Genomic DNA, 15055 nt, shown 5'->3' with positions numbered 1-15055 from the left:
AAAAAAAAGTTACGCTCAATGGACAAGTGTTGATACCACCAGATTGTGTTTTGATTTATGAGATGTTCTATAACTCCTGCCGTAGAGACAAGACTTCACTCAAGGATTTTTCAAACAATAAGTTATGCCCCACGAGTAAGACTTGACACTATCACATTGTGTCTTGATTTATGAGGTGTTCTATAACTTTTGCTTTAGAGGCGAGACCTATCCCAAAGGACTTTCAAACAACAAGTCGCACCCTTAAATTTGTTTTGATGTCAACGAAAGAAGATCTCTTTGTCAATTATCCAACTTTTTATTTATCAGCAAAATAAAATAAAAGTTGAGAAAAAAAGAAAAAAAAAATAGAGAAATGAAAAAAAGATTGAGAAAAAAAAAGAGAAGAATAGAAAACAAAAGTGAAAAGAAAAAAAATAAAGATTGAGAAAAACAAAAATGAGAAGAAAAAAATAAAAATAAAATTTGAGCAAAGTAACAAAGAAAAAAAGAGAAATGATTAAAAAAAAGGTTGAGACAAATGAATTAAAAAAAATAGATCATGTTTGAGGAAAAAAAATTGAAACAAATAAATTAAAATAAGAAACAATTAAAATGATAGAGAAAGAAAAGCAAGCCTTCAAAAAAATTTCTTCTGCTGACAAAAATACAAATTCATCCACACTATGGCTCATTCCATGTAATTTCTGGATCATTTCCCAATGTAATGGTAGGAAACCCAAAATTCAATCTGAAAAAACCAATTAATGTAACACCCCGCATTTTCGAGCTAGAAATCAAACCACCGTTCCTACATGTGTAAGCTCTAATTTCATGATTTATATTTAAATTCATGTGTCATGATCTTTCTCCTAGTGCAAGAAGTGATTATGAGGTGAAAAGTGTTCATAGAAATCACTTAGAGCAAAGTTGAGCTAAGAATCCTTCATTCATCCAAAGTTTAATATTTGATTCTACAAGGGTCTACTTTGAACTTGTATAACTTTTATATACGTAAAATTTTTCAGCTCAAGAATCGCCAAATTATAGATGATTGAATTATCTTTTCAGCGATACCAATTTCGCCTAAATCTGATAATCGAGCAAAAAGTTATCGCATTTTCCATGTGAGGCAGTAAGCCGATGTGAAAGCGACGCAACGTGTTGGCCAGCGCATTACGGAACTGTTTCACACGCAAAATCAGTTTCTAATGGATCTAGGGGCATTTTGGTCACTTCTTCTTACCCAAATTTCGTCCCTAAACATCCTTAAATGATATTATGTCCATTAATAGCATTTTAACTCTCAAATATCCCTAGTTCATCTCTCAAGAACACAACTGGAGAAAAACAACTAGGGTTTGAGCACTGAAGCTTAAAGGTCAAATCTTTTCGAAATTTCTTCATGATTCTTCGCAACTAAGGTAAGTAGGGTTGTCCTAATCTCATGGGCATGATTTTGATACGAATTTAAATAAGTTTTTAATACTTAAGTATGTATGTGATTATAAATGGGGTTTTGTTTTTAACAAAAAAAAAGTATGCATTGTGATATGATTTTGTAACGCCCCGAAAGTTCCAAGCTAAAATTTATCCCTAAATGTATTAAGCATGGGCTTATAGAGTGAATTATACTCAACTCCCTGTGTGATTCTTTAAATTTTAACTCTTCATTACGTAGGTGACTCAATAAGCTTTCTGTCGATATAAGATTCGTCCAAAATGGACACCCGGTGAGGGAGTTATGGCTATTTTATGTGCTAGTCGCAAAACATCATCGTTCAGGTGTTTAGCGTATCATGGAGAGGATTTAATTAGTAATTGTCAAATTTCAGTAGGATCTCGCGATAGTGGCGCATCGCGGAGGATCCCATTTCACATTTGTCAATTTTCAGTAAGACTCCGCAATTGTGGCGCATGAAGGAGTGAGAAATTTCCTAATTGTCAATTTCCAGTGAGCCCCGCGATTGTGGCACATCGCGGTGGCCCATAAAATCAGGCACCAGTTATATTTTTACTCCATCTCATTAAGGGTAAAATGATACTTTTCCAATGCCTTGTCATCTCTAACACGGGATTTAATCCCAAGAACACCAAAGTAAGATTATTTTCATAAAAATCTCTCAAGTAACTCCATTAGGGTTTCAAACTAAAAACCCTCATAGATCAAGATTTAACCGTGGATTTTCAAAAGCGATTGAAGATTTGGAATCCCCAATTCGTAAGATTCAAAAATTACCTATTATCTTCTGGAATTAAGGTACGCGAGGTTTTCCTAAAATCTCATGGGCCTAGAAATCATGATTTTAAGAAAGGGGTTTTCAGATTTATGAATACATTCATGTTTTAGAAATCTTGACGGTATTATTTTGGTCTTTTGACCTTCCCCACATTGATTTGAAATTGTATATATATATGTGTGTGTGTGTGTGTGCGTGTGATTTAAGTTAGTATTCGAATTGAGAGTATGACTCACATGAAATCCCTCTCTTGATGTGATTGTTCCCATGTTTCACATGATATGGATTGTTTTTTAAATGCATCTTGAAAAGCATGTTACGAAGTGTCTTGATTTTTGAATGATTTGGTTATGAATCTTGAATTCAAAAGAGAGGGTTGTTTGTATTGAAAAATGTTAAAAATACATATAATGAAAGAGTGCATCGATTTTTCCAAAAGCACATGACCACCTTATGTTTGAAGAGTTCTTACATAGTTTTGACTTATGCTTTCAGAACATGAAATCTCTTATATTATTTGCATGTTTGGGTGGTCTGAACTATGTTTTAATGAAAGAATTATGTATAATGCATTAAGGCTCAGAAATAGGACTTGCAAGTCTTAGCGTGACGACACTAATTTAGATTATGCCATGATAATTTAGAACAGAATAGAATGCATGTTCGAAATCATACTTTTCAGATGTTGAAAGTAGAAAAATGCATGATTCAGAACAGGATAAAAATGGTTCTCCGAAGAAGGCATGGGTTCAAATAATCCATTGCCCAAAACTGTGATTTGTCGATCCAGGTATATTATATTATGCTGTCCTAGTTTTGTGTGACGTATCAGAATTAGAAACTCCAACTCTTGTGGCACACTCGGGTTGGGGGCTTCCCCGCCGAGTCAATGGCGGATTCCATATCGCCCGTGAAATATCAGAATTGTAGGGGAGTGCCACCTAACTCAAGATTAATACGAAGATCAGAACTGTATTGCCCAAAATGATTTATGATTTTTCAAAAAATGTGCCCATGTGTTTTGGAACTATTTCATACATGATATTTTGACAAATTTCTCTCTCGATATTTTGTTTACATACCAGCTTTATTTTGGGTTGCTTTGTGTATCAGTACATTTGTATTGACCCCCTGTCCTCCCTCCAGATTCTAAGGCTCAGTCTAGGGGTCCAGAAAGGAAGTAGATTTATCAGACAGAGTTGCAGTATTCAGTTGGTGAGCCTTCTCTATTCCAGACGGCCCATCTTTTCAGATTGCATCACTTAGTATTGTTTTGGTCTACTGAGGGTCTTGTCCCAATTTCAGATAGTTATCAAATTTTCATGTAGTAGATATTTCTCAGACTGAGTCAGAAGATATTTAGATGTAATTGATTTACAGTTTCCATACTTATGTTGAATTCAGAATTAACTATGTTTCCGTGACAGGTATTGGGAAGAATATTGAAAGAACATGGGGTTGTTTCTTATAAATCCTGATTGTTGAATTTGTGGACATGTGATTTGAATTTTGAAAGGTGTTATGAACATGAGTTGTGAATCTTTTAATCCTTGTGATGATGTTTATGTACCCCATATGATACTACTGTTAAACTATTGAGAGCATGAGTTTTAAAAGCCCTTCTTATCATGAAAATTAGGTTTAGTTAATGTTGTGCTACTTTATAAATGGTGAAATTTCTTGACTATTTATGTGCTGGGAATCAATATGCACGTGTTGAATGAATTAAGTTCTTTGGTATCATATAAATAAATTGAATAAGAAGAGTTGTGGAATGATGTAACGTAAATGACTTGTAAATTGGGGTATGATGATACTCCTTTATGAATTTCCCTTAGGAGAACAAGAAAAGAACGTTACGAGTGAAATGCATGTTTTTCTATAATAGATTTTGAAACTGGTTTAATGCGAGTTATGTAGTTACCAGAAGAAAGCATGAGTCAAAAACTCTATTCTGGAAACCATGATTTGCCAACATGGGATATTGGTACCCTACTATGTGATTTTGTGTACCTAATGTTATGTCATCCCAATTCAGGACTATGGTTTGGAGCCCTGCTTTGTGATCTTACGCACAACCACGACATGTGTTATCCTAATTCGGGACTATGGTTTGGAGCCCAACTTTGTGATCTTGCAGCTAACCACGACATGTTATTTTGATTGGGGCTTTGGCACCCTGCTTTGTGATCTTGCGTGCCATCCTCTCACTAGTACTCTAATCTAAGTAGCAACCGAGATATGGTAGTTGGTGAAAACTGTAAAATTAAAGGGTGTACCACCTAGATCAACCGTGTTGAGGGAAATTGAACCAAATAGGGTGAAAATGTTGTTGAAACTCAAATACCTTGCCCATGTATTTTCGAATGACTTTTGCGATACTATGTTTTACAAAGGCTCTCATCTATGTTGTATAATAAAAATATACTTTTGTTTTTGGATTGCTCTGTGTACCAGTACATCTATATTGACCCCCTATATTTCAAGGCCTGAGGCTCAGTCCAAGGGGCCCGCTAAGCCATAGATTTTTCAGACAGAAGTGTATAGTTGGTGAGCCTCCCTTCCTTCAAAAGGCCATTCTTATAGCATTGTTACTTCATTGTAGTATAGTCCGACTAGGGCCCTTATCCCAGTTTTAAGTAAGATGTTGACTTTGATGTGTTAGAGGTTTCGCCAAATAATTGTAGATACTATTGGAGGTTTATGTAATTTTATTTTTGGATTATTTAGTTGAATTATAACATTAACCATGTGTCCGTATGTTAAAAATTTTGCATCTTTTTACACTGTTTGAATGATGTGCAGATTGCCAGAAAGAAAAAGGGGCTCGAACCATTATGGTTTGGGATGTTCATCATTGCCAGGGCCTGGTTTGGGTCGTGAGAAACTTGGTATCAGAGCACGGTTCATGGTCCTAGGGTGTCTGCGAAATCGTGTCTAGTAGAGTCTTTCTTATGTGTGTGTTGTGCACCCCACTTATAATCAGGAGGCTACCGGACATTTAGGAGTAGTTTCTTGTTCTTTCATACTTTAGTTCGTGCTATAGAGTCATCCATAAGAAAGTTATTTAAAAGGCGACTCAAGTCTATGAGTTTAGCTTCCCCCAACTATGTGGTTCTATTTGATTGAGTTATCTATAAAGTTATGGGATAGTACAAGGACTTGAGAGGAGTCCATTAGTGCTTCAAGGTGTATTGATTTGAGTGCATGCCTTTATTCTTATAAAATCATGCTTTTCAGCTTGAGGTACAAAGTTTATTCAGCCCCCTTTTGTAATTCTTATTGCAGATATCTTGCATAAAGGTAATGATGTATAGCAGAGTGTTGGAACTATATTTCCACCCGGGTACAAGTATATGTCAAAGTGTCATGACCTATTGGTAGTGAAATGGTCCAGAAGTTGGTGACATAAAGTCATAAGTTTAGCACTCAGAGTGAGGGTGATATTTGCATAAATAAATAGTTTTAGTTGTATAATCATGGATTGAGGAGTGGGTTACCATTGTATAGTGATATACTAATGTTTTATTAATATTTGTAGATTGTATGGTAGTCTGTGAAGGACGTGATTAGACATGATTTTTATTTATTTGAATTAGGGAAGGATCTCAGAATAGATAGTTATAGTGGTAGTATAAATCATTTATAGGTTTGAATGGAGAAGGGTAGATTAGTCAACAAGTTGTGGGTAGAGACTCATTGATGTTTATGGGATTTGGTGATAGTGACAATGTATGCATGGGTAAGTAGACTTAATGTGAGAAGGTATGTAATGGATTCTGAGTTGTAATAGTGAGGTTATGGAAAGGATGTGATTGTAGGTAGTAGTTAAGTGAAATTTCCCCCAACTTGATAAACCAGTAAAGTATGTGGCATGCTTTATTGGTGGTACATGATTGATTTAGACTATAGGCTTGAACTTGAAATGTGGGTAGTGGTGGATAGTAGCTTAAAATTAGTGATGTATGTTTTGTGGGAATGAATCAGTAGGCTTGATGTGAGGTGTGAAATAGCTTAGGTTCGAAACTTGTGAAAAAAATGGATAATTGTGATATTTATGTACATAAGCACTATTGTTAAAATGATGAATTTTGGGTAAGTCATTAAGTGTATAATAGCATGAGTATATAAGAATAAGTTGAACCCCAGATAGCATGTTGTTAGATAAGGTTGTATGGTATAAGTGGAATGTGTACCCAGCTTGTGTTTTTGAATTTTGTAGTACGGAGAAGTCTAGTGAGTTATTGTATAGTTTTCATTAAAGTTAGACTTAAGGAAATATAGGTAGGCAATATGTGCCTTTGGTATAGTTGTGCAAATTTCGTTAAGTTATAAGTTTTGCGAATAGAGGTTTAATGTGAGTATCTTAAGTGGTAGAGAACAAGTGGTTATGTGATAAGGAGTGTGGATATGCATACCCAAGTGAGTGTGAGTTGTGGGATGATGGCTATAGAGGCTAGCGAAATGTAAAAGTAGCATTTACAGAAAATCAAGGCCTTCAAAGTATAGTTCTTCAGGGAGAGTTTAGAGTTAAGTATGTGGTGATGTCTCTTTTATGTTGAGAGTTGTGGCTATAGATTTTGATATGGGGTTGTGTCCCCAGGTCTAAGAGGGTGACTTTGCTCTAAAGGGGAGATGATACATTAAAGTAGTTTTCGAATTTTCTTGTGGTGTCAAGTTTCAAGCAAGAATCATGATCAATCAATTCCTGTTCAAGCAAGGTCCTCCTACTTCGGTTTGAATAGACATCTACCAATGTCTTGTGTATTCAAGTCTTGCCGATGTATAAGGTTTGAGTTCTCTATGTAAGTTATGTCATGATCTGACCTTCAAACTAGAAGCAATTATGTCTCTCAGTAATCCAGTCTTTCATGTATTCAAGCCATATGTTATGTTGTTCATGATCTATCAAAATCTATGTCTCTCAGCATGCTTGGTCCTAAGAAAATATGTTTCTATATGTCACCGATTCATCCTATGTCGGGTTTAGCCAAAGTGATAAAGTTTATGCAAACTCATGGAAAATCTCAGTTCCTTAAATAAAGAGAAACCACTTCAAGCGGCAATCTTTGTCTTAGTTGTAATGTAACACCCCATACCATTCTCGACTCAATACCACTCTTAGTTGCATGTATGGAGAGCTTACAACCTGAAAATTTTTATAATTTTTACAAGACTTAGTCATATTTATGATCTCTTAACTTCCATAATTTTCAAATTGATCTTCCCGACCCCAAAACGTAGATTTTGGAGTTGATTCATGATCAGAGGTGTAAAGGGGGTGTCCCAGAAAAGTTTTAGATTTTTCAGATGATGTTTGAGGCATGTTTTGATTATCAAAATAGTGGGCCAACACGATGTCGATGCGTGCACCAGGAATTGCGTTGGTAGGGACCGATACGGCACATCGTTTAATGCGTCTGGTTCCCAGTTCGGCTTACTAATTTTTGGGTCCAGGAGGGTAATTTAGTCTCTTTCCCTTGTTTTATTTTGATATGTGCACCAATATTTTCTCACTATGCTCTATCCTAGGAATTCATGTTGTATTGTGTCTCTTTCGAACGACTCTCTACTTATGATCCAGGCACTTGACATATAGAGCACTTTGTGTCTATTTTATTGTATCTTTATTTCATGTCCCTCCTTGAGTAGTAAAGTAAGTATAAATTATGGTCTAATAGTGCTATTTTCCATTCATGACATTTATGCTCAGGTCCCTTAATGACTCTCTGTATAACAGTATGATGGTGGTTGTGGAAGAGAGGTGATGTGTTAGGTAGGGGAGTAGATGTTCTTGAAGGCAAAAAATTTGGTGTGAATTCTCGAGCTAAGGTTATAGGTGAAAGGGGAAATAAGGAGAGAAACTTTTGTTGTGTGAAATAGTTAGGAATGAGATATATGGCGAAAATCTTAGGAATGTGATTGAATTTGCTGGTCTTAGTAGAGGAAGTCCATGAAGTGGGTTTAGTAATGATAGGCTTGAATGTTGTGATTGATGGAAACACAACCCATGTACTATGTGGTTAGTATTCCTTAAATTAAAACCCGAGGGTGTTTAACGATAATGATAAGGTGAGGTAATATTCTTAATGGGATATAAAGTACAAGGTCCTATAGCTTAAGTTATCATCTTGTTACTCCTAGTTAGGATTCAATATAAAAGCACATTGCAGTAAAACTCAAATTCTTATGGTTAGATATGTGATGGGAGAATATTAAGATGGAAAGGACGAAGTACATTATTTAATTTTAGGGCATAGATGAGTAGTGCCTTTAAGTTAAGTCTATTCGTTGTATCATGAGAGGTGGAGAATGCTTCAATCTATATCTTCCGCGAAATCTTATTTCATGACTAGTACCAATATAAATCAGGCTTGTGATCATCAAATAAATCCATGCCTTATGTTGTGATGATAATGGTGCATAGAACTCATGTGCAAGATCATTCCTATGTAAAGTCTCATTATCCCATGTTTCGTGCTTTCACATTTCACTAGGGGTTATCATGAAGCTCGTTTGATGCCTTTACATATTTTGTTAGGAAAAAATGTTCAATGCGAGGTTTCATTCTTTATTCTACACTTTATTAACTTTAACAAGTCCCTACCCATCATTTGGGGATGAATGATCCCAAGGGGAAGATAATGTAACACCCTGCATTTTTGAGCTAGAAATCAAACAGTCGTTCCTATATGTGTAAGCTCTAATTCCATGATTTATATTTAAATTCATGTGTCATGATCTTTCTCCTAGTGTATGAAGTGATTATGAGGTGAAAAGTGTTTATAGAAATCACTTAGAGCAAAGTTGAGCTAAGAATCTTTCATTTATCCAAAGTTTGATATTCGATTCTACAAGGGTCTACTTTGAACGTGTATAACTTTTTATATATGTAGAACTTTTTAGTTCAAGATCCACCAAATTGTAGATAATTGAATTAGCTTTACAACAATACCAATTTCGCCTAAATAAGATAACCGAGCAAAAAGTTATGGTATTTTTCGTGTGAGGCAGTAAGTCGATGCAATAGCGTGCGATGTGTCGGCCAGCGTGTTATGGAAATGTTTCACACGTTAAATCAGTTTCTAATGGGTCTAGGGGCATTTTGGTCACTTTCCCTCACCTAAATTCCATCCCTAAACATTCTTAAACGATGTTATGTCCATTAATAGCGTCTTAACTCTCAAAAATCCCTAGTTCATATCTCAAGAACACTATAGGAGAAAAACAACTAGGGTTGAGCACTCAAGTTTAAAGGTCAAATCTTTTCAAAATTTCTTCGTGATTCTTCGCAATTAAGGTATGTAGGGTTGTCCTAATCTCATGGGCATGATTTTGATATGAATTTAAAAATGTTTTTAATAATTACTTAAGTATGTATGTGGTTATAAATGGGGTTTCATTTTTAACACAAAAAGCATGCATTGTGATATAGTTTGGACAAGAATATTGAAAGAACATGGGGTTGTTTCTTATAAATCTTGATTGTTGAATTTGTGGACATGTATTTGAATTTTGAAAGGTGTTATGAACATGTATTGTGAATCTTTTAATCCCCGTGATGATGTTTATATACCTCGTATGATACTAATGTTAAACTATTGAGAGCATGAGTTTTAAAAGCCTTCTTATCATGAAAATTGTGTTTAGTTAATGTTGTGCTACTTTATAAATGGTGAAATTTCTTGACAATTTACGTATTGGGAATCAACATGCATTTGTTGAACGAATTGAGTTCTTTGGTATCATATAAATAAATTGAATGAGAAGGGTTGTGGAATGATGTGACGTAAACGACTTGCAAGTAGGGGTATGACGATACTCCTTTGTGAATTACCATTAAGAGAACAAGAAAAGAATGTTATGAGTGAGATGTATGTTTTTCTATAATAGATTTTGAAACTGGGTTAATGCGAGTTAGGTGGTTATCCGAAAAAAGCACGAGTCAGAAGACTCTATGTTGAAAACCGTGATTTTCCGACACGGGACATTGGTACCATGCTATGTGATTTTGTGTGCCTAATATTATGTCATCCCAATTCGGGACTATGGTTTGGAACCCTACTTTATGATCTTGCGCCCAACCATGACATGTGTTATCCCAATTCGGGACTATGGTTTGGAGCCCTGCTCTGTGATCTTGCACCCAACCACGACATGTTAGTTTGATTGGGGCTTCGGTACCCTGCTTTGTGATCTTGCGTGCCCTCCCCTCACTACTACTCCAATCTTGGCGGCAACCGAGATATGGTAGTCGGTGAAAACTGTGAAATTGTAGGGTGTACCACCTAGCTCAACCGTGTTGAGGGAAATTAAACCACATAGGATAAAAATGTTATTGAAACTCAAATACCTTTCCCATGTATTTTCGAATGACTTTTGCGATACTATGTTTTACAAAGGCTCTTATCTATGTTGTATAATAAAAATGTACTTTTGTTTTTGGATTTCTCTGCGCACCAGTACATCTGGATTGACCCCCTATATTTCAAGGTCTGAGGCTCAGTCCAGGAGCCCTGCTAAGCTGTAGATTTGTCGGACAGAAGTGTGTAGTTGGTGAGCCTCCCTTACTTCGGAAGGCCATACTTATAGCATTGTTACTTCACTGTAGTATAGGTGTGACTGGGGGCTTGTTTTAAGTAAGATGTTGACTTTGATGTATTAGAGATTTCGCAGATTGATGGTAGATACTGTTGGAGGTTTATGTAATTTTATTTTTGGATTATTCAGTTCAATTATAACATTGACCATGTGTCCATATGTTGAAACTTACGCATCTCTTTACATTGTTTGAATGATGTGCATTATTGCCAGAAAGAAAAAGGGGCTCGGACCATTATTGTTAGGAATGTCCGTTACGGCCAGGTCCTGGTTCGGGTCGTGACAATTAACCAAAAGAGTTACCAACCCATCCTCATTAACAACAAATTTCCAAATCTTAAAAATCTCAAAAACCATATCGCCACCCTATAGAGGTGCCCAAACTCAAATTTTCCTCAAAAATACTCTTCTGAAAATGGCGCCATATATATACATTCATACATACACCCTTCTCTCCGTCCCTTCCTCAACTCACTCCCCACTCTTCCCCCCCCCCCCCCCCCCCCCCCCCCCCCCCAAGAGAGTAAGAAGCAATGGCAAATCAAGAAAATCGTGCAAGAGTAACAAGATTGGCCAAGAAAAGAGCAGCAGAAACAATGGTACAACACTTACAACAACCCAACAAGAAGAGAGTTGTATTGGCTGAAATTCAAGATTTATCCAATGTGGATGTCAATCAAATGAATCCCAAATATAAACAGATTACTCCTAAGAGGAAAGTGTAAAGATATAAATTGGATGATGATGACCCACAGATGTGTAGTGCTTATGCTTCTGAAATTTATGATTATCTAAGTCAAATGGAGGTTTGTCCTTTTACTCTTTTCGGTGTATTTTGTGTGTTACCTTAGGCCTTGTTTGATTGCACTAGATGAAATCTTAATCATAATTTTAAATTCAGTGATTAAGCGCATTTGTTTTTTTTAGTGTTACAACTATTACATAAGTCTGAATAGTTATGAATGATTAAAACCTATAGCAAAGTCGTCTATGTATAAAAAATTAAGAAATGTATAAAAATTGGTATAGCATTATAAAAAGCATCTGAAAAATTAAGAAGTTAGTTGGGTGCTTTGGTTTCCAGATAGAATCTTAAAGCTTTGTTTCTGTTTGTGTGAAGTATTTTAACAAGTTATAATAGACTCTTGTGGTTTGACCCTTTCGGGAACCTGTGAATAATGGTAGTTTTAGTGCACTAGGCCGCCCTTTACTGATATCTGGGCATTCAAGGTTTTGATTAACTCTGGTTTCTCTGAATCAGATAGAGAAAAAGAGGAGACCATAGCCTGATTACCTTGAGAAAGTTCAGAAGGATGTGAATGCAAATATGAGAGGGATTTTGGTAGACTGGCTGGTGGAAGTTACAGAGGAATACAAGCTCCTTTCGGAAACATTGTACCTTGCCATTTCCTACATTGACAGATTCTTATCAGTGAATGTATTCCTAGGCAAAAACTACAGCTTTTGGGTGTTTCGTCAATGTTCATTGCTGCGTAAGTATCGAAGCCTAGAACTGGTTTTAGTCCTCCTGGTAATGTGCTTTTTGTTTAATTTTGCTTGTGAATCTAATATAATCTGTTGATCATGATTTGGAAGTATGAGGAAATTAACCCTGCGCATTTCGATGACTTTTGTGACATTACGGATAATACATATACAACAAAAGAAGTGATCAAAATGGAGGCTGATGTGCTAAAATGCCTCCAATTTGAAATGGGAAATCCCACCACCAAAACATTTCTTATGTATGTAACTGTTTCACTAATTACTAGTCGTGCACTTGTTAAAGAACGGTTAAGGTTCCTCGACTGATACCACCGTTCTTTTTTCTTTGGTTTGCAGACGGTTTACCAAAATTGCTCAAGAAGATTGCAAAGTAAGTTCACACAAATATAACATGAACATTATGATTTTCAATTCAAATATGTTTCTGTTAAGTGGTTGCTTTGCAGTTAGAGTTTCTGGGCTACTACCTAGCGGAGTTAAGTTTATTGGATTACAATTGTGTTAAATTCTTGCCTTCTTTGGTAGCTGCTGCTGTGATATTCTTGTCAAGGTTCACATTACAGCCAAAGTCACATCCTTGGGTGCGGATCTTACTTTGATTCGAAGTTCACTTATGTTTAGTTCCTTGATATGTTGGAGCACTGACTTAACTCTGTTACAGGGTCTGGCTCTTCAACGTTGTTCAGGATATAAAGCAGCAGATTTAAAGGAATGTGTTCTTGTCATACATGACTTGCAATTAAGTAGAAGAGGAAACTATTTGGGAGCTGTGAGGGACAAATACGAGCAGTGTAAGGTATCAATCCGTGTTTGATCATTGGTGATTTTGTTGTAAACACTTTCATAGTTCAGTAGTCTGACGTGAACGTTATGATTTTCGTGTAACAGTTCGTATGTGTTTCAACATTGTCGTCTCCTTTGAAAAAACCTGATTCATTCTTCAAAGATACAAGACAATGACTACTTGGGCATATGCTTGGGATTTGGAATAGGACTACAATCTTAGCTTTTTGGTTAACAGTATATTAGCTTTTTGGTTAACAGTATATTCTATCAATGACCAAAATATGTACATTTACAAGCATTAAAGCAGTAGTGGACTAACTGCATTCTTGGCTTCTTCAAATTGGAAAATTTGCTCAATGAACTGAAAATCTACTGAAATCCTGCAATCTTTCTTGATATGTTCTTAATGTTAACCAAGATTATAGATTTTAATGTTTTGGAAAACAAAATCAACTGACGCAGTGATAACAAATTGTTCAAAGTTATATTCAAAGCAAACAAATTCTCCCCCATCTCAATTTATGTGGCACCATTTGATTGGAATTTAGTTTAAGAAATAATGGAAAATTTTGTCTTGTTTACCAAATTGCCCTTGTTAAAGTTTTGGTGTTTATATTTAGTTGGCTGTTTTTCATAATAAAGTGTAAAGTGGGACTCAATGATAAAATGGATATGGTGCTATTAAATAGTTATCAAATAAGGAAATACAATATTCTTATTGAGACATTAAAATGAAAAGATGTCACGTAAATGAGACAAACTGAGAAATATTATGTGTTAGCCCCAGTGGTGGATCCAGGAATTTTCTTAGGAGATTTGAAAAATGAAAATATAAATGTGTGAATAGCCAACAAAATACAATTTCAAGGGATGTAATAGTATATAGTCTATAGATATAAAATACTTAAACTTAAATAGAAGTAACTAATAAGTAAAGCAAAAAAGTGTTAACCCTTTACAATGTGTCAACCAGAACTAGGGTGCTACGTAAATAAAAAATATCCTATAAAATGTATCAACTAGAACGAGAGTGCAAAGTTAAAACACCAAAAAGAAATCACTGTCAATACTTCTCAAGCACATTCACAATACCACTCGACGAGGTTTCATTTCTTGAAAAGACAAAATAATATCATCAGCTGAAATGTTATTAAACACATCTTTTTTCATAAAAGGAACCATGCAACCGCTCAAAAAGTCATCGTTCATTCTACTCTGCAACTTATTCTTAATAAATTTCATTGTTGAAAAGGCTCTTTCAACAGATGCAGTGGCAACTGGCAGAAGCAAAGCAAATTTCACCAAACGAAATATAAGAGGATAATAGGAAGGTTTTTTTGTCCGAACCAATCTTTTTGAAAGATCATAAAGCCCATTTAAATTGGAGAACCTATTATCGATGTCATGAACATCAATAATGTAATTTGCAAGTTGATTCTTAAGTGCACACATATTAAATTCATCAAAATCATCAGAATATAATTCAGTCATTCTTATTTTCTTCTAGATGTCAAAATTTGAAAATGAGTCTACCGGATTCAAACAAGCAACTCAGTTGTCACCTCATCAAAACGATCATCAAGTTCTTGCAATTGACAATCAATTTATTTGCAAAAGACTTTAACATGATAATGATGAAAGATAGTATAGTCAGCAGGTTTATGTCGTGATCTTCCAGAGTTAACATACAACTCATCAAAAGCAGGTATCACTGTAGACACCTAATTTTGTCCCTCCCCGATATCGTTTTTATCCATTTTTACTTTATCTTACCGTGTACCCTCATCTATTTAATTATTCCCTACAAAAATACAAAAATAACAAACTTCTAATAACTTTTGACATATCACCACCCCACCTCATACCCTACCTACCCTACCTCACTACCTTACCCCACATCACCTTTTATTTTATTTTTTTAACCAACTCACAAAACAACAAAA

At 35.4% G+C, this 15055-nt stretch overlaps 2 protein-coding genes and 1 pseudogene across 2 annotated transcripts; 2 read left to right on the top strand and 1 right to left on the bottom strand.

The window, feature by feature from the left end:
• The first annotated feature begins 11016 nt into the window (after nucleotides 1-11016).
• On the top strand, nucleotides 11017-13374 carry LOC124889741 (annotated as a pseudogene).
• LOC124889740 (G2/mitotic-specific cyclin C13-1-like) lies at nucleotides 12405-13286 on the top strand. Its single transcript, XM_047401715.1, has 5 exons — nucleotides 12405-12619; nucleotides 12663-12696; nucleotides 12773-12907; nucleotides 12988-13122; nucleotides 13215-13286. The coding sequence occupies exons 1-5, from the start codon at nucleotides 12405-12407 to the stop codon at nucleotides 13284-13286; spliced, it is 591 nt and encodes a 196-aa protein (XP_047257671.1).
• An 821-nt stretch (nucleotides 13375-14195) lies between the features above and the next one.
• Nucleotides 14196-14603, bottom strand: LOC124889739. The gene has a single exon (XM_047401714.1). The coding sequence runs from the start codon at nucleotides 14601-14603 to the stop codon at nucleotides 14196-14198; it is 408 nt and encodes a 135-aa protein (XP_047257670.1).
• Between the last annotated feature and the right edge of the window lie 452 nt (nucleotides 14604-15055).

Source organism: Capsicum annuum, chromosome 12 (assembly GCF_002878395.1).
Source record: "Capsicum annuum cultivar UCD-10X-F1 chromosome 12, UCD10Xv1.1, whole genome shotgun sequence".
NCBI classification, from domain to species: domain Eukaryota; kingdom Viridiplantae; phylum Streptophyta; class Magnoliopsida; order Solanales; family Solanaceae; genus Capsicum; species Capsicum annuum.
Note: the sequence above shows the minus strand (reverse complement) of the source record. Positions and strands in the feature narration are given on the sequence as shown.